This window comes from Ciconia boyciana, chromosome 17 (assembly GCF_034638445.1).
Source record: "Ciconia boyciana chromosome 17, ASM3463844v1, whole genome shotgun sequence".
Lineage (NCBI taxonomy): Eukaryota > Metazoa > Chordata > Aves > Ciconiiformes > Ciconiidae > Ciconia > Ciconia boyciana.
The window spans coordinates 6,725,065-6,745,240 of record NC_132950.1 but is presented as its reverse complement, the minus strand read 5'-3'; the positions used below and the strand labels follow the sequence as shown (position 1 = coordinate 6,745,240).

At 37.5% G+C, this 20,176-nt stretch overlaps 1 protein-coding gene across 3 annotated transcripts; it reads left to right on the top strand.

Moving 5' to 3' along the window:
• Positions 1–94: 94 nt before the first annotated feature.
• On the top strand, positions 95–18,389 carry INPP5K (inositol polyphosphate-5-phosphatase K). Of its 3 annotated transcripts, none has more exons than XM_072882200.1 (13): positions 95–268; positions 2,863–2,970; positions 3,684–3,792; positions 6,710–6,826; positions 7,162–7,334; positions 8,863–8,974; positions 9,552–9,661; positions 10,238–10,264; positions 11,995–12,187; positions 12,436–12,573; positions 13,112–13,195; positions 14,466–14,570; positions 15,655–18,389. In XM_072882200.1, exons 1-13 carry the CDS (start codon positions 222–224, stop codon positions 15,751–15,753), a joined length of 1,422 nt encoding a protein of 473 aa, XP_072738301.1. In that variant the 5' UTR covers positions 95–221; the 3' UTR covers positions 15,754–18,389. The 3 variants fall into 3 exon arrangements, with proteins under 3 accessions (XP_072738301.1, XP_072738302.1, XP_072738303.1); XM_072882202.1 differs by lacking the exon at positions 95–268 and adding an exon at positions 4,314–4,435 and having other exon boundaries at positions 2,955–2,970; XM_072882201.1 differs by lacking the exon at positions 10,238–10,264.
• Positions 18,390–20,176: the final 1,787 nt, after the last annotated feature.

Below are 20,176 nucleotides of genomic sequence, written 5' to 3'. Positions count from 1 at the left end.
GGGTGCGAAGGCCGCCTCGATGCTGCCAGGCGCCTGCGCGAGCCGCCGTCCTTCCGCAGCGCCATCCCGCCTCCGTGACGCGGGCCAATGGGCGCGGAGCGCTGCCGGCACCGGCCGCCTCGCCGCTGAGGGGAGCGAGGAGGCCGCGGGCCGGGCCGGGCCGGGCGAGGCCGGGGCCTCCGCTGTCCCCTTCCCAGCGCTTCCCGACGGGAACCCCGGGGATGGAGCCTGCGGGCCCGGCGCAGCGCGGCGCCCTCAGGGAGCTGAGGTGAGCGGTCGGGGGCGGAGGGGCGGCTCGGCGGGAGGCGCTGGTCTGAGGGCGGCTTTTCCGAGTAGGGGAGAAAAGTAGCTAAGTCGTTACGTAATTAGCTGAGAATTAGCGAAACTTGTGTTTGTGCTTATTAACAGGGAGTTATATTAATTGGTGATGTTACGTAGTCGTATGAAATCGAGACGAAAAGCTGATTTTCTGGTTTGAAAGCGTCGGTCCTGGAGGCGTTTCAGGGAGGCTTACTGAGTATTGTTTGGGTCCTTAGGACTTCCCAGAGACCTACTTACGTTTAATGAGGGCAAGATCTACTGTGCTTGCTATTAATGTATCTAGTGCCTCAAATTCCCCACTTGTCGTGAGGAGGAAGGAGCGTGAATAAGTCTTCGGCTTCTGCTTTTATGGTATCTTTACATTGTGTCTTCATGTTGTGTTTTCTGTGGTGATAAGCTGCGGTGTCACGCGCTGTGGGCTTGCTTCACTAGAGAAATCTACTTAAAGGGTAGTCGAGAAGCTGTCTGTAACAGAAAAAAATTTTAAAAATACCAACAAACACTAACACTTGCTCAAAGATCCTAGAAGTCATGTTAACGCAGTATTATAAACACTGTGACCCTAAAAAATTCTCTGTGATTCAGTAATTCCAGGAGTCAGTGACACTAAATAATGTCTTCCTTAGTTTGCTTGTATTTAGGAATGTGTTTGCAGAAAGGATAATTGAGGCTGTACTCTAGTGGTACTGAAAGCTTCCAGAGTAGTTTGAGCAATATCCTCCTCCCTTTGGTGAAGGCTGCCTTTGTGGCATCAGATGAAAATTGGTACCACTCTAGTTTCCCCTCCTTACTGCGAGCAGTACTTGCACGGCCTTGTGAAGCAGTCGGGAGCATCACTAGAGCTTTGGGACTGCGTAATGCTGTAGGTTATTTGCTTTGCAGATGCATGTACGTTCCTCACTATTAAGTTTTTCTTGCAGACGTAGTCATAACCTACAGTGAAACTGAATTATTAAGGATGTTCTTGAAATTTTTACAAGTAGTTTTTCTTTTGGTGTAAATTCTAGCACTGCGGTCTTTCCTGTGTTCTTATCAGTAGTGTGGATACTGGGCACTTTGAGGAATTTAATTTCTGTTCAGTAATGACCGATGACTTCAGTATTATTTCAGTTTGTTTAATCAGATAATTATCTTACAAAATTAGTAACTGAAGAGTGTTCCCAAGTGATACATCTCTGATGGCAGAATTAGATCTGCAGCATACATACCTTTTCCCCCTGCCCCTAGAAATTTGTTTTAGAATAGCTTTTGGCTGACTTCAGCATAGTTTTACAAAGAGAAAGTATTGGTGAGAGAAATTAGGGATCATTTTAGTCTGGTATGCAAGGTCACTTTCCAGCTCTTCCACATACATTGTGTGTCACCTTGAGCAGGCAGTGGGGGATAAAAATATGGCCTTAATAATGGATGTATTGGTGGGATTCACTGTTTAACTATCTGTGTTTATAAGGTCCTTATAGGACCCTAAGATGGATGGAAAATTAACAGCTTATTATTTTTTAAGTCTGTCTGACATGTAACAAGACTGATGGTAAAGTGAATCCCTTTTTAGAAGCTCTGATATTGAATTTACCATCTTATAAAGAAACAATAGGCAAGTCCTATGACACACTAATGTTTCTGACAGTGCTCGAGAGGAGCAGTAGCTTTGCTTGGTTTTGGTCAGAACTGTGTATTTGTATGTTTGGGAGCTGGAGATTATATTTCTACTAGCCTGCAAATGGAGGCACATGATTGATTCAAATCAACAATAAATTCTTTTAAATCCTGAGCTTACAGAATTAACCACATTAAATCTATTATGAAGAAACAATTCACTGTGTGAGGTAGGATGTGATTGCAGCTTTTGTAACAACCCATTGGGTGTGGTGGTAATGCTCCAGTTTTTTTTCAGCGTTGCTGCATCTACATTTGTCCTTTTGCATTAGAAGCAATGCTGAATTTCACATGAGTGAAAACTTGATCTGGAAGACCCTTAGCCATCTATTTCTTTTATACTTAGGATTTTAATGGGCTAGTCCTTCGGACTGTAGTTATTATTTTCTTTTGAGCAAATGGCATCCTTCAGTAGTGAAGATGCGTTTCAAGATTCAGCAGCTCTCTCCCTACACGATTTAGAAAGCCTGCACAACTTCCGCAGCCGGTCTGCAAGTTTCAGCAGTACAGGGTCCAGTGGCCGCTTGCAGCTCCGTCAACGAGTAGCCCAGCTTATGGCTTGCGTAGAGGACATCAGCTCGGATGATGAAATTCATGAAGAAGTGTCTCGCACTCTAGATGAAGCTTTCCTTATCTGGGGGAAAAAGCTGAAGGAAAAGTGGCAAGAATTCAGGTTTTGTTCCATCTAGTTGATTGGTTTTGTGTTGTTGTGCTGGGTTTTTTTTAATGCTAGCTAATAAATAGATTTCTGTTTGATGAAAAGTGACAGAAAATCTTTGTTTTTTGTAGGTAGAAATTCTGTGGGGAAATTAGATGCTCTTAGGGTTGGTTACCTGTTCACGTTTTAATGCTAAAGCCTTGGTTTTGTGTGATGTTTGTTTGTAGACTACACATAGTTACCTGGAATGTGGGCACAGCTTCTCCACCTCCTGATGTCACTAGTTTACTTCAGCTCGATTCACTGGGCCCAACTATGGATATGTATGTTATAGGGTAAGTATACATGTATAGGGTAAGTATGTTATAGGGTAAGAGAACTTGCTTTCTAAATTTATTGCAAAACTGCTAAGTCTCAACAGCTTCCTGTCTGTTTTGGGAGGACTGTGCTATGTGAATCACTGCCTGGGAGGTGGTTTAACATTATTGCTAACAGAAGATGAAGACTGGAGTTAGTGACTTAGAACAGAGATAATTCATAGCAAGAGAATCTTCTCTCCTTTCTGTTGTTTTGTGACAAAATATGGAATATCTTTTTTCTAAACACACAAAAAGTTTTTGGCTGCTGTTTTCTTTGTTGGCACGTAGAGGCATATTCATTTTGCTATGAAAGTTAGCCAAAATTCAGCATGTTTTACAGAAATTAGTGCAAACTTATTAGGCACAATCTGCCATCATGTTTTCCAAACTGTCTTGAAATTTTAAAGACCTGACAGTCAGGTTATTTGTCATAACATATCTTGAGTCTAGCATTGTCTTAAACTCTGTCTTCAGGTGTATATAAGCTCCTTTAACTTTGCTTTTCACAGTGTTAGATGTGTTAGACCTGTGGATGGGTTAAACTGCTTGTAAATGAGAAACTGAACAGCGAGAAATTTCTGACTTAGGCTGCGAGAGGTCTGTTAGGATGTTGTGGTCTGTATTCTGAAAAGGTGATATGAATTCTGTCAAAACCAGGTGATACAGTGGAGTAATCTTGATGTATTCAGCTTACAGGAGGTGAACTCAAGAATCACAAATTTTCTGTCTGACTTGGCATTTGATGATCCATGGAGCATTTTTTTCATGACTGTATTGTCTCCATTGGGATATATCAAGGTAATTGTTTACATCTCTTAAGTGTCACAACAGTGAAGGAAAAGGTCTTCCCTTTTTTTTCTTTTTTTCCCCTCAAACTCTCCATAAAAGGTAAGTTGATGGTGTTTTTTGCAGGTGTCAGTCACTTCCACAGGTACATGTATGTTGGAAGTGACTCTTCATCACACTTGTGTTTTCCTGGTTTGTTGATAAAGGCAATTTTAATTTTTCTCTATTAATGATAATGTCCTTAATTTTAGCAGTAAAAATTGGACATACGGTTTTGCATTTCTCATCTGGAATAATTGGGCAGTTTTGGTGCTTTTGCACCAAACAGCTACAAGTTGTTCAGATACACTGGCAATGGCCTGTGTAAGTGCTGCAGAACCACATGATGAACAGAAAAATACTCCTGTCCTAATAAGAATCCATTCTCAAGGAATAGAGTAATGAAGATTATTTAAAATGAAATGTGATGTAAACTTACACTCAACAGCATATTTCTTGTGGCCACAATATCTCTATCTCTCTCTTGTTTGTAGAAAATTTTTTTGCTCTGTGCAATATTGGGGAACTGTATTGTGATGCTTCTAATGTAGTCTGCTTAAGTACCTGCTTTCACTATAAATATCCCAAGCAATGGCAGTGATTTTCGTTAAGATTGGTAAGGTTTCTTTTTCTTTTTTTTTTTTTTCCAACTTGTTTGCAGGTGAAAATAAATTGCATATATGTAAAACAGGATTTTAGTTGGTATATATATATTTTTCTGAGGACTTTTATTTTTTATTGAAGACCTAAAACATTGCATGGTAGTTAAACTGACAAGATTTTTGGTAATATCTGGGGCATAAGATCGGCTAAAGTACTAGCTATTTTAATAATGCAAATGATAAACATAGGAGGATATCTTGAGTTTCTCTAATAAAGAGATATTAAAAGCCTTTTGAATGTTGTATTGGTTTTCTAAATCAAGCATTATTTCAGGGTGATTTTGCTGAGATGATTGTATTATCTGCATGCTAATCAGACTCAGTAGTTGTGCCATTCTTTTAACTGTAATTAAACAAAACAAAGGACCCATTGGGAATTATGAAAAGGAAAAAAAAATCGTTCATTCTAGTGTAAGTCATTGCTGATAAACTTTCAAAATCTGGCTGTGGGCTGACGTTCAGGCTCTGTATACAGACAGTTAAAAAGAATTCCTAGTAGTATGCATGGTTGATTTTGAATTCTAATTTATAAATGTGGCACTTTGGACACACTAATGAGTGGATGCTGCCACCTAATGGCTTTCAGCAGGACTTGATTAGCTCTAATAATAAGAGGGAACTGTCAGGCCAGGTCAAAATCAAAACAGGCAGTGAGGAGAGCTTATGCTAGGACTTAGCTGGGAAGTTGGCTGAGGAGGAGAGGAACAGTTACCCCTTCTTTGCTGACCTGTGACAAGGTTGGGTGTAGAGGGGTAGTTGTCATTCTTGGGGCATTCTGTCCCTTCAATAGCAGGGTCCATTTTCAGAGTGTTAAGTTGTTGGAGTCAGTCAATTCTTTCGCCATAAACAGAATCACGTCACCTCTATGAAAAGTCTTTGCTTGATTTGGCACTACGTATTGGTGGGACTAGTGCTAGTTCCAGCAGAGGAGGGATCCATTGTGTTTTGATGTTCAAGATCTACAGAGAGAAGAGGTTTCATATGGATCTTGAGAAATGTCTGGGGACTGGCCCACAGCAAAATGGAATGTAGCAAATAATAAAGGGACTGAAAGATCTTGGTATCTCATGAACATAATTATGGGAAGGAGAACACTGGTTACTCCAAATGTCTGATCAGATACAAATACTTATGCATTATCTAGTAATTGTGATCCATCATTTCAATATACTGTTTAGTATTTTGTTGGGTTCAAGGACAATGAAAACATTAACATGTATTCTGAAATCATTTAATTGTGTAGATGTGGAGGCAAAGAAAGGAGGAATTCTGTTTTAAATTTTGGGCTGAGTTTGTGTACTTCTCCAGCAGTTGTATGGACAGTGTTATTCTTAATATCATGTTTTATTCTAATGTAGTCTTTCTCTAAGTTTATCCAGCATAAAATTGAACTACAATTAATAAATTTCAATGTCTGTATTTTAAATCATTATCATTAAACAAAACACTTAAAATGAATTTTGTGTCTCATGCCAGGAACATTGTAAAGTTCATAAATTTTTAATGAAGAACATCTTTGTTGACTATTTCCACACACAAAAAGAAACCAAACCACAAAAAAACCCCAGCATCTTAAAGTTTAAACAGTGTCTTACATGCTCCCTAAGCGTCTTTGCTTTGGAAGTGTTCGGTAAATCAGTTTTTACAGGCATTGCAGGCAAGAGTTACTGCTGTTTGCAGCTCATTGCTTTTGCAAATGCCTAGAATTAACTGCTGTGCTTTTTAGGCATTTTAATGGCATTTAGAATTATTAGTGTCTGCTGCAGGATGTTTCAGTTTGAAAAACTTGCTCCTGGTGGAGGACTTGTAGGTGCGCACTGTTAAGATTATAGGTGAAAAATCAAGGATTTGGTTCTTCATGAACAGGATGCTTAAAGATAGAAACAAGAGGCTGGTGAGGCAGAAGAAAAGGTTTTTAAAGATGTTTGGGCAAATACACATGTTTTGAGGTCAACTTCAGATTTGTAATATAATATTACACCTAATGTTAATTAGTTGAGAGATTCATCAGAATTTTTTATAAGCAAGAGTCTACTGTAAGAATGTATTCTTTACAGCACTGAAATGCATCTGCATTTACTGTGTCATAGGATTGAAGCCAGGCTTGACGAGGGAATTGCATGATTTCTGCTACAGCATTCTTCACCTAAAAGCAGAAGTGAAGTAGACCCAAGGAATTCCAAATACCTCCCTGGAAGTGACCATTCCCGCTTTTGTATCTCTTCCAGCTCTCCTCCGTTCGCATGCAGGGATTACTACTTCTGGTCTTTGTGAAGCATGTCCACCTTCCTTTCATACGGGACATTCATACCCACTACACACGCACAGGCCTGTATGGATACTGGGTAAGGAAGTATCTGAGACTTGATTGCCTTGGTTACTTACGCTTATGGTGGCGTGTGCCTCTAAATGGTTTCATGGTGGGGAGAGGATATATGGTTTACTTAAAAATGAATAAACTGACAAGTAGTGAGACTCACTTGTTTGAACCTTGCATGCAAGTGCGCAGCAGACCATAGTTTTACCAGTTTATTAGCTGATATACAACAACTTCTGTAGGAAGAAATAGTATTCATTTAAATCTGAATAGCAAGATTTTAAAATTTATAGGTGGTGTTAATAGTTAGGTTTGCAGGTGTTGACTACAGTTTCAGAGGACGTTGTTAATCTTCCATACCAGGGGAACAAAGGAGGAGTCACCATTCGCATGTCCCTCTATGGTCATACAATTTGTTTCATGAACTGCCACTTGCCAGCTCACATGGAAAACACAGAGCAGCGATTGGATGACTTTGAGAAAATTCTGGAAATGCAGTTTGAAGGAGAGAATATTCCAAGTACCTTGGATCATGAGTGAGTTGTTCAGACCCTATTCTGTCTGTATTGTTTTTATCTCTTATATGGTAAACTCATGCACTGAAGAGTTTTGGTTTTGGAGTTTTCATCCATCGTTTTTATTTTAAATGTCTTTTCAGCCTTGACCCTGAATCCTGGGAGGAAAAAAATAACCTGGAAGGTGGAGGTCTATTTTGCAAGACTGTTCTCTTCCACTCTTATATTACTTTAAATTTGTTAGCATATGCACTGCACGTGTGATGTGCTGGAGAGCTTTCGAAGCTAAAGCCTGTTTATATCAAAAATCCTTTAGATCACTATTAAATGTTTATCTTCCGCCCTTTTTTGGGGAGATCTATGTTATGTTTTGAGCCGGTTTTATTCCTGTTGTAATTTTAGTATCTGGCCGAGGGCTTCTCAGCCTTTAAAACCTTGATTGATGATTTCTGTAGCTATATGAATTATATTTCCCTCAGGTGTCTCACAAAAAAAAAATCAACCCAAACAAACCTGATCTACGCCACTAATTGAGCTCTTGTTCCTTAATTCTGCAGGAATTATTATTTGTATGTTCCATTGTTTTCATGTGCTGGAATCTAAATATGGTAATAGAACCACTTAAAAAAGGGTCGAGAAAAACATTTTAGTTTGGTAATTTTTAAATTTTTTTTATACCCATAAAACTGCCAGGACAGATAAATCCAGAATAGGTATGTAAATCACTTTAATTGTTAATGAGTTCATTAAAATTAGGTAAAAATGTATGACACATGAGTTTCAAAATCATTACTTTTCCTACCTTAGTACAAGTGTTTGATATTTCAATTTAATGTGTTTCATTTTCTTGATTACGTGCATGGGCATGTACCAAATCACCTACTGTCATCTTCTCAGAAGAAATTACAAATGGCATTAAAATAAGTGTTTTTTGCATAAGATCAAGTTTGGGGTATCCACCCCTGAACAAAATGTTGAAAGTAGGGATTTTCAAAGAGAAGTTAATTTACTTGAAAAGACGGCTTTCCTGTTTCAAACATTGCTGATAATACCCTCCAGTGCTTCGTAATATTAACTTTCTTTCCTAATAACGATAGAACAAACACCCAATATGTATCCCTGCTTTCCCAAGGCACTAAACCAGAGCTCTGAGTTAGTGGATTAACATAACCAACTGGTGTATAGGTCATGAATTTTGTGAATTATTTTACCTACTGTTAAAATTTAATTCTGTCTCTAATAGAGATTTAAGTTGTTAGGAGACTTGGTATAAGTTAATACCCAGGCAGTAATGAGCAAGCGGCAAGAATGCAAGGGACTTAATTTACTATTTCAATTTTTAAAATTTTTTGTTTAGCAGCAGGTTATCCCTGTGTAAGCTTATCTGTAACTACTTAATGTTTGTGTTTAAGCTGTTTAGATTGAGTAATACAAGTCATTAGAGTGCCTAATTAGTGTAATGGCTTATATTCTATTGAATTCTTCCCTTGTGTTAATGGATTCCTATAAATATTCCTTGGATTTTTGCTTTGCTTTTTTTTTTTTTTAGTGTTCTCTTCTGGTTTGGAGATCTAAACTTCCGGATAGCAGATTATGGCATACATTTTGTCAGAGAATCAATAAATAACAAGCGTTACAATCTGCTGTGGGAAAAGGACCAGGTATGTTGTCTTAATCTGTTTGTGGGGTTTGTTTGGTTGGTTGGTTTGGTTTTTAATGCATACATACAAAACACTGTAGTTAACATTACCTCTTGAGCTTCTAATTTCTATTAAAGAATACAAATTCAGAGTAGTCATGAGCTGGAACAGATCTAGCTGTTCGCGCTCTCACTTATCAGTCATAAGTCCCAATTAATTGCAAACTTCTCCTGCTTTTGTTTATTTTCTTACTCATTTGCAATGCTTGCGTTTGACTGAAGCTTTCTTTGAACTTCATGGCTTGTGAATTGTTCCTCACCTTAATTTCTCCTCCTTTTTTCTTCTCCCAATAATTATTTTTAAGAGAAGCTTATTCTGGAATTTGTTTTGAGTAGAACTGCTACAAAACTTGTAAACAGATCATGTCAAGAGTTCTGGCAGTAACAGAGAGGCACTCTGAATTTATCTTTCCAGATATGTTGTACTGACTGAGATATTGAATTCTTCTTGGAAGATGCTTTCTCAGCTCCTTTCCCAATTGCCCTTTAAACTCTGATTTTTAAACATAATTTTTAGAAGTTGCGTTTTATTTCTGCAGTTAAATATGGCAAAAAAGAAGGAAGCATTTCTTCAGGAATTCATAGAGGGTCCTCTGCAGTTTAAACCCACCTACAAGTTTGACCTTTATTCGGATGTATATGATACAAGGTAAAAGTGTAAGATGAGTTTAGACATGAAATATTGAAGTGAATGTAGTGCTTGACTAAATATCACTTTAATATGCAAACCTGAATCTCCTGGTTAACTGGGGCTATTGCACTGTTCTGTTAGGCTCGTTCAGTGGTCATATCTGAAGAAATGAGTATTTCTGGCTGAAGAAGCCTGAGTGTGCTGATTGCATGAGGGAAGTGGTGAAACAACCCAGCTTTCTTTTTGGAAGGACTAGATTAACAGAATAAACCAGCGCTTGTTTAAGCCACTTCTTTTTTGTTCTTTAATACTAAAAGTGCCCCTTGGTTCTCAGAAATGAGCAAAAGGAAAAAAGTAATTGCAATTTTTGTTTTCTTTCTCTATTTAAGCATTCCATTTGATACTGCTGGTATTTCAAAATAAATGTAAATGTGTCTTTATAAATCTTTTAAAGTTGAAAATGGAGTAGCTTAAGTTTCCAAAGTTTTTCTCTGACAGTAAAGTTTGTTGTTAAGTATTAGTCCTATGTTTCAACAGAAGGAAAAGTTCCTGTCCAAACAGGGGTTTTGTACTGATCTTTTTCTTTACTTCCAGAGAGCAGAAGTCCCTGTTTTGGTTTAAGTAAGAAGAGGACTTTCTGGATTTCATAGTTTTGTAAATATTTCAAAATCAAAACAATGCTCCTTCCCGAGCTTTTGATTTGATTTTTGTGAAATATTTGAAAATCAGATGACAGCTGATTTTCTTCAGGGATTTTCTGAACCTGTCTGAAAGCTGTAGTGTTATCTACTCTGCTGTTGCACTTTAATATTGGAAGTTTATTCATTTGGATCCAAAGCCGTTTTGCTCCCTAACTTGAGTGTGAAGAGATATCATGGGAACAGCAGTAAATCCAGTTAACAAAAAATACTTATAATAATCCAAACCTAGACATTCTGAGAATGATTCATAGCCTAATAGTCTGTATTGGCTCATTTAAAGAACAGAAAGTATGCTTACGCATACTGTGTGCATTCTGCTGTTGTTAAAGCTAGCAGAGATATTTTGGCTGGATAAGGGGTGATCAGTAGATCTCAAGGCACGCACCCTTGAGAAGTGTGCTTTATATGAAGCACACAGTATTTTGTTTTCTTTGATACTTTTTCAATGTGGATTTTGAGGTTTTGTTTCCCATCTAATATGCCATTTTCTCTAAAATAGTGTATTAACTGAAGCTGTTCTTTTAGTATTTTCTTGCACAGCAGAGCAGACATTTGGCAGCTCATAAAGATTTCTGTCAGTTTATATAATTACTGGAGTAAGTGGGATATGGCCCCTTAGTCATTTAAAATCTTTCCACCTTATTAAAGGTGAGTCAGACTTGTATATGGGAAGGGGTAAACCAAAAGTATGTTGAATATTGAACTAAATGGCATTTCCAGTTTATGATGATTTTGATATTCAAAGTTATTAAACTGACAGTTTTCCTTACACATCCTGCTCATTAACTTTTGTAATTCAATCCAGTCCATTCTAATTCCTCTTCCATAGGGTATGATCTTTTCTCCATTTCAATTTGAAGTGATACATCCATACAGAGAGTTGCTGTTAAGTCTTCCTTCCACTACAGAGAGAACCACGAAAGGCTCATGTCTTCTGTTGTTATTGATATGGTATAAAAGGAAACTCTGAATTATGATTACAGTTTGATGTATTGCACAGTTGCAGGCTGCAGATGCAGTTTTCTTGATTACGGAATTTTTAAAGCCTTTTGTTATGAGACAGCAATAGATTACAGACTTGAAATACAGGCTAGTACAAGTTAGAGGAACTTTAAATAAAGCATTGCTATGTCACCTGTGTTTAGTATAAGCTACCTAAGTTTGTCTGGTTTTTGTTATTAAAAGAAACTTGTTTTCAAATGTTTTGAATAATTTCAAACATCATTCAGACTATTCCTCCATCTTCCTTAAGTTTATGCCCCTTTTCTGAGAATGACTATACGTTTGAAACTTCGGGCAGTTGCTCTATTATCTCAATTTTCTTGCATGTTTTTATGGAGTGTTTTAGGAGAAAGTATCATTTCCTGTACAAAGCTGACTAACCCATTAAATGCCCTTCTCCTCTTCATTTTACTCCTCTCTCAGAAACCTATGAAACTTATCTGTCGTAAATGGAGTTGAGTTCAAATTAAGGAAACCTTGGTTGTAAAGCATAATGAACAGAGATGTAAAATGAAGCTTGGATGTGATTGTCTTCTTTTATTAATACATATCTGACAGTCTTTCAACTTTGAGTAGATTTTGCACAGTATTCTTAGCTTTTGGCAACTGTTTTTCTACTCATTTCACTTTTATCTTATACTTTTGCAGTGAGAAGAAAAGAAAGCCAGCATGGACTGACAGAATTCTTTGGAGAGTGAAAAATCTCTGCCAGCGTGCATCAAAAGAACGCGAATTCTCTGAAGAAGAACAGACAATTTCTGTTACTTTGAATAACTATGTCAGTCACATGAGCTATGGCATCAGCGATCACAAACCTGTTACAGGAACTTTTGGGCTTGAGGTGCTGTCCCAGTTACGTTGTTAAGAAAAAGTTTGTTTTACTAACTGTTGCCTTACAGAAGCTGGTTTTCTAAACTTTGTAAGTCATAATCTCTGTTTCATTCTGATTATAGTGAAGGCAGCAAATTGCTTTCAGGTTATTTCCATTCAGTTAAGAGTCCCACAGCAGATGTGGCAGAGAACAACTTGAAAAGAATAACTGAAAGAATGACTGACTTGACTGACTTTAAATTCTGTTCTTTTGTCTAGTTGAAGCCTCTTCTATCAGATCCTTTGGTGATGCTGAATCCTGAGGGTGAGTGGAGCGCAGACCATGATGTTCTAATCAGCTATTCTGCAGTGCCTGAATTCCCAAGCAGTGCTTGGGACTGGATTGGACTGTTCCAGGTAATGTTACTGCATCATGGCTCTTTACTCTAATGAAGATGGTGAATATGACTGGAGGAGGTAGTTGATAGACTTCTGTCATAGGACATTGTGATTCTTGCTAGTGCAAAACTCTCTGAAATAGTCGTGTATCCTTGATTGCCGTTAGTTTCTGTATGCTAACAGTTTAGTTGCATAGAATGCGAGCTCTTTTGCACCCTTTAAATTCTCAGCTAAGATAATGTGGTGATTTATTTCAGTAAAATGGTGCAGAAGCTGCGAAAAGGAATTGTCCTCCCCTAATGCCTGCAGTTCAAAAGATTTACACAGCAAAGAAAGAACAAAAATAAAAGTCAGTGGAAGGGTGAGAGAACAGAGCACTTGCACCCTCTCAGAAGCAAAAGATTTGCGCATGCCCCCAAAATGTTTTGATCCTAAAAGTGAAGTGTTTTAATTACTTCAGTGAGGTAGTAAACATCTCTCTCACAACTTTGAGTTTTCCATGTAGTATGTTTTTTGTTTCTTTCAGAAAGCTGATGGTTTGCATCTTTCTTTGCAGGTGGCTTTCAGGCATGTGAATGACTATGTTACTTATGCTTGGGTAGAAGATGATGAAATTTCTTCTAACAAAGACAGTAAACAAGTAAGCCAGTTACATTTCTTTCTAATGTAGTTTTCCACAGAGTAGCTTTCAAGGCCTATTTTCCATATCCCCTTCCTCTAACGGGTTTTATATCCTCTTTCCGAGTCAAAGCTAATGGGGAGTGATATTATTGTTTAAAATTCTTCTTCCTAATTCTTATTAATTTTCAGGTAGTCTAGCACACCTTCTCAGGTGTGATCATATTGCTTAAGGGAATCGGTGAAAAAGCAGTTTATTCCTGTAGTGACTTTTCATTGTATTAAAAACTACTATCATTTTATATTTTGGTCTGTTTCTGCCCCTGAAATAAGTAACTGGCCATTTTTTCATCTGATTGTCAAAGTTGCTTAATGTATCCTAAATATTTATTGTGTGATTTTCCTTACAGTTGTAAGTACCTAATGTTACTAACACAATTAGTTCCAGATGTCTAATACAGCTACAGATTAGGGTTTCTTAGACTTTTCTTCATTTTGACTATTGAGTGTTTTGGTCCCTCTTTAAAAACTGCTGTCTGTTACATAGCTTTCTAGTAGTGAGTATCTAAAATTATTTAAAAGAAACAAACAAAACTTATTTTGAATACAAATTACTGTTTCCAGAGGCATTTATATGAACAACCAGAGATTCAAATTTAGTTTTGGAGACACAGTGAGTTCAAGGATGGATGACATTTTCCAGACAACAATGGAAAACAGTTATTTATTGTTAGAGATGTTGTAAGTTAGCATCGAGTTTACTACAACAAGAGCCCAAATTGTATTGTATCAATATTCTGAATATCAAGATTTCTCTGATATCATGCTTTCCTATCTCTAAGCTTAAAAATGTAAGCACTATGAGCTTTGTTTTAGCAGGCTGCAGTTTAGGAACTTCAGGATCTTTAGGGCAGTACAAAAGCGAGGTGGTGGGTTTGCTCTGCTGTTTCATGTAACAGCTTATTGCCACCAGAAGGCAGTTCATCTCCCTCCTCGCTGCTGGTGTGGCCTTGCCCCTTCCCTTACAAGAGCTCTGTGTTTCTTCTCAATTCTTGCTGAACCAAGTCAGCTTGCTTAACATGGTGAAGGATATTCGCTTTTCCTCCCTGACTTCGTTTTCAGATGGTTTCATGAGTTATTTCTGTCCTCATTCTTTTTAGCTTACATTAAAAAACTTGCTTTTAAATAGTAAATACTGATTTTTATGGTGTCCTGAATGACAGAGACTGCTTTTTTGTAAGCTTCTTTCTCTGTGGAAATTTCCCGTCGCCTATTTTTATTCTTGTTGACAGGTTTACATGAGTGCTGCAGAAATACCTGATATGGGAGGAGAATTTTTGCTTTGTTATTATAGCAATAATTTACAGTCAATAGTCGGTATCAGCCAGCCTTTTCAGGTAATATATTTGGAAGTTTTGATTAATGTTGATGTGATTTTTATTTATTTTGCTTTCATATGCATCTGAACATAGGTATGTGCAGCTGTATTAATCCTGGGGGAGGTGGCAGCAGAAGTAATTGCAAAAAGGGTATGCACTGGCTAACATCCCATAAAAGAATTTGCTGATATGCTAAAAGACTCTGAGTAGCTATTTTTGCAACATGTTGTTGTAATGAAATAAGGCAGGTTTCTCTCTCTCAGCTTTCATTTTTGGAACTTGAGGCTCTGTCAGTTCTCTAGTTTCTGTAAAGATGAGAACTCAACTCAACTTAAATGCTGCCAAGTTTCTGACAGATTGTAAGTGAGCTCTGTGCTCCGGTAGATTTGCACAGAAGTGCTTCCTGTATATTTAGGCACTTGAATTTGGGAAAGACAGGACAACTAGAACTCAAGTTATTTGTTTAACAGGACTCTCTGTTTAATTTCTGAAAGGATGACTTAACCTGCACAGACTAGATGAAGCAACCAAGCATTGCTTCTTCTGCACAAGCACTTTTTGCCAAAATAATTTTTTTTGTGTATCATTTTCCATGGTGTCATGGCTGTGCTAATGCGTTGTAGAATGGTTGAAGTGGAAGTTCTGCATTGTTGTTGGATGAAGGGGTTGAGAAGACTATGAAACTCCATTACCTTAGGGGATACAGTAATGAAAGTTGCTGGGCTGGCTGGTATATCTCAGTGATACTGTTCATATTTTTCTTTCTATATTGGTGAGAAACATTGCAGAGTCCAGTATTTCAGTTGTCTCTGAGCTTAATCTCTACCACAAACTCTGCAGGATGGTTGTCAGTTGTATGTGGATACAACACACCATATGCCTTTCTTTTTGCATGACGCTTAATGTTTTCATATCAGTTTAGTGGTTTTTTACTAGATTCTTTTTTTAATTTCATAATTGCTGCATAGATGCATCAATTCTAATTTTCTCAGTTTCTAGCAAGTATGTAAGACATCTTTATATAATGGTGTATTGATAGTATAGAGCAACACAGTGTTTCTGAATGTGTTAATTTGTTTTTTAACTGCTGTCTGTCTTCTAGATTCAGCCTAACAGAACATTAATAGAAAAGGATCTGACACAGGAAGAGAACAGTTGGATGCAGAAACCTGACAATCTGGAATCGCATGATGAGTTCTGAAGGCAGAAGGAGTATTTAGTGGTCCTGATTCAGGAGTCAGCTGATTCTTTATGTCTTAGTGATTATAAGCTTTTACTTTTAGAAGGTGGAGTAAGACAGGTAGGATTGTTCAGAAACTTTGTTAGCTCATAGAAGATAATTTATTGTGGAAACAGATATTTTTATTGTTATGGGGAGAGTAACTCTTGCACTGGATGAGAATGATAAAAATAGCACTTAATGAATGCTGTATGTTTTAAGGTGATAGACATTTCTAATAGAATGATTTAACCTAAGTAAGTTGCGATCTGTAATAGATTTTTAGGCTTGCTCCTTTTTTGCAGAGGATATTTTATTTACGATACAATATTTGCTATGCTGTAACCACTTAATCATTGATTTCCAAATTTTGAGTTTAAATGAAGTTATTTAAAAAAATATTTATTAGACACAGCTAGTTAGCTTGTTTTAAAATTTTATTTGATTTTCAAATGTAAGCTGATTACCTTTTGGGAAACACATGTGGCAACAAGTCACAGGAAAACAAAATCTTTGGAGTGTGTAAATTCTCCTTTGGTAGTAGATCCCCTTTCTTCATGCCTTACTGATAACTGTTTGTAGGATTTTCTGTTTCTGATTTTTCCAGATTGAGATACATTTATCAGAACACACTTTTCCTGATTTTTTTTTTTATTCTTCTTTTATAAAATAATTTAGCAATTTGCCTATTGCGTTTCTCCCTCTAATTTAAAGAAGTAAAATAAAACCACTTTTACACTAGTCCCTGGCTCAGAGATAACCAGGATCCCACAATTTCTGAAATAAATTGCTTAAGTTGAGAAATGCTTTAGCATAGGTGAGCAGACCATAGTTCGTGAAGCACTTGCTGGCAAAGAGCTAATGATCATGGTACTAACCCCGATTGTTTTCTGTTGTCATATTGAGTTTGGAAAGCTAAAGCCATATTTAAGTACTTCCCCGATACCATCCTGCCACATAATTGCTACATTTATTACAAAGATGATGGGAATTACAAATAGGGAATTTCAGTGGAACAGGTTTGTTCTTATGGCATAATCTGTGCTACCAAAATTGTAAATCTCTTCAATTTATAGCAACCGGTCTGCAAAGTTTCTGTTTTTCTAGAGGTACTTAGACCTTAATGTATCCTGGGCACTTGAGGGTGGAGATGGAATAAGAAACATCATGTACCTTTAAAAACCTGAAAGGTAGTTAGCTTCAGAAATGGTTTTGTTTCTTGATGAGGAAATTGAGATGTTGGGAAAGGATTGGAAGAGGCACCAACATTCCACAGAATCTCAGACTGCAGTGCTGGAAAAGAGCACTTGTGAGTCTCCCATGTTCTAGATACACAGCTTTGATCTACCTACTGTGTATGGTAAGTGGAGTTAGTTACTAATCACTGTCGTGTTGGTTATGGATGGAAAAGAGAAAATTTGGTTCAAGTGGAAGAGCAAAGCAAGGGATGTTGGTGTGTTTATGCTGGAATATTGCTTCAGAACTGAATGGATTCCTTTTTGCTCTTTTTCTCAAAGCCTTAATTTTTTCGTGATTCTTTTGAGATAGAAAGTTAACACCTTGATATGACATTTGTTTTGCAGTTACTTGCTTATATAATTCACTATATAAAATCATCTAGGGTCTGGGTGTCTTTGTATACTGTGGAAACTATAACCTATGTTAACTGGTTAGGTAGTTGCAGTGTGGGGTTTAAGAACACCTAGCCTCTGTAAATTTTATTTAGTTGTATCTCAGCTTAATACTTGGTGTTGGGAACTGTTTCCAGTTGTAAGTAGTGACAGCAGGTTCAGAGGATACTGTGTTCATTGCATGGATTAAAACTGCCTTGAGGTTTACAGTTTGTACATTCCTATTACACTTTGGAACAATATTAGAAACAGTTTTTAAACTTGTACCAGTCTTACAAGAATTTGTTTTGCACTAAATCTTTCAGATATGTGACTTTTCATGGCAATTAGGGCATCAGACAAATCCCTACCGAATTACAAAGAGCTTGCAGTTCTTGAGTTGTACTCTGTTTCTGATTTTACTTGTGTAACTGTATTACCGTGCTCCATGCAAGGGGATTCTGTGGAGAGCTCAAAGAACAGTGGTCTTTGAATTCCAGACCACAGCTGGCAATTTATTGTGGACCAAGATCCAGTTTCTTCTAATCAGGGTGCATCTGCTGTTCATGAGCAGCTCAGAGGGGGAGCCATACAGCCGCTTTACATGGGCAAGAAACTCAAGATCCTTAATGCTGTAGGAGGGCTGATAACCCCCTCAATCACTGGACATAGAAGCTGCATTTTGTAAACTAATCCTTTGAACCACAGGACTTCACTGAAAATGCCCACAGCAGCTGTGATTGAATCTGCTTGTGTGTTAGTAGGATGCTGCACAGAACTGTATACTTCTTTCTTAAGTATTATGCACACAGTAGCACTTTTGTTTACTACTGTTACCTATGGTAGCTTTTCAAAGTATTCCATGACCTGTAATGATGCAATTTCTGATGAAATTTATCTTTCTTAAAACACCTTTAATTGGATGTTATAATCACTGGAAATGTTTTTATACTCATGCATTTTCTTTTCATGTACCACTAAAATAAATCGTGGCAGTGAAGTGTTCTACATGGCCTCTATTAATTTGAGAATGAACACATTGGTTTAGGTGGGGAGGACTAATTCATGCATGGTGACCAAAGTTTCTTGGAGAAAGGCTGTGTTTAATGTGCAGATACAACAGTATTTTAGAATGGAAGTATGTCAGTAATAACATGTGCGGTAGGGCTTTGGACTGCAAAAGAAGGGCAAGGACAAATACTACTTTTCTTTTGGACAAAGCAGATTCATCTAATATTTTTTTTCCATTTAAATGAATCCAGTATTAAATGGATTTCTGTTGTGGATTTTCTGTCCCCCCTCCCCCATTGAGGAGGTTTTGATATTTTCCTTGTAAAAATGCTCAAGCCACTTAAATTGCTTTCCTAATTTTTGAGAACAGGTTCTTCTAAATTCACCTTTTCACAGTGAATTTTTCGCAGTATGATTTGAGATGTCTTTTTTGTCTTTGTAAAAGATCTGCTACAGTGTAGTTCATATTTTAAATTTTGTATGTTTTAATATAAATTTGCTATCAGATCATTTCCATCTAAGGGTAACTTTTCGTAATTCCCTGCTGTGAGAGAATTTATTTTAAAATAGGAAATATGTCTACCAAGGAATGTTGTCCGGTATAGCCTTATTGAACTTCCATATATTTCTGATTCCTAGCTAACCTCAGGATGTGCAGTATCATTGCACATAGATAGTACAGCTCTGTGTAAACAGGAAATATTTCTAAGACATCTTGCATGTTTGTTAGACCCTAAAAATACGTTCTGATAAAGACTATTGTTTCTACTACCACTACTTCCTTCTCTGCTCTTGGACACGAAGTGACACTAAGATGAACTTGTCTTAATTAATGTACTGCAGTGGAAAGGCCAGTTGAACAAAGCTTGAATTAGGTTTTCCTTGAGAGAGGAAATGATACCTTTTTTGAGAACTCTGCATTACTAACAGGAATATTTCCGATTGCCCTTTCTGCCCTTGGATACAGGGATTCGCTATTTAAAAGTGATTGAAATGAAGCAGTTTCTTTTGTAATAACTAGATGCAGAGACCACAAAAAGTTCCTGGTACTCATCGCTGCATGAATACCAATGTTATTTAACTTTATTATCTGCTTAATGCATGAGTTATATCCTAGTTTCCTTATACCTGTTTTTTCTTTATACCAATCTTGAAAGACAATGGAGAAAAAGATTTTTGTGTAAAGATGGAAGTGTTTGAGGCCAGTTGTCTATATGCACAGCTTGCTTTCTCTTTTCCTTAACTCTTTCTTCAGGCACAAGCTCAATCATCAGAGTTGTGTAGTACGCAGTGGCGTGGAGTAAGCTATTCCTTGTGTGGCTGCTTTGTTCAGCCAAGGCAATGGCACTTACCGCCTGATGAATCTATGCAGTACGCATTGAGTTACTCTGGAAACTGATCTGCTCAGGAGCTATACTGAACTCGTTTGTTCAATTGCTTCAACTTAAGAAAAGTCATGTATCTGTGTGTGTACATCCCACCTCCCTGTATTACAGTGGAACAGTCATCTTCCCCTTACAAGGTCTCTGCAATTAAAAGTGAGAACATCTCATATGTGCAATCTGGAAAGTAGCAAGAGAACCTGTGTGGGAGCTTTTGAAGCACAGGTTGGAAGAATCACTGGAGGAAAACAGTGAAGTCGGAGGAAATATGAGATCTGGGAATGCAAACTGGTGAGAGGAAATGCAGAGGTGTGGGAAGAATTCAGAAAATAAGAATTTACTAGCACCACAGTTTTACTGTAACCGTGGTTTTAGAGTGTACTGCTTGGTCTCAGCAGAGAC

Coding starts and splice junctions, on each gene's coding strand:
- INPP5K (XM_072882200.1), top strand. CDS start 222: ATGGAGCCTGCGGGCCCGGCGCAGCGCGGCGCCCTCAGGGAGCTGAG. Junction 7,335..8,862: donor CCAAGTACCTTGGATCATGA/GTGAGTTGTTCA, acceptor TTTTTTTTTTAG/TGTTCTCTTCTGGTTTGGAG. Junction 12,574..13,111: donor ACTGGATTGGACTGTTCCAG/GTAATGTTACTG, acceptor CTTTCTTTGCAG/GTGGCTTTCAGGCATGTGAA.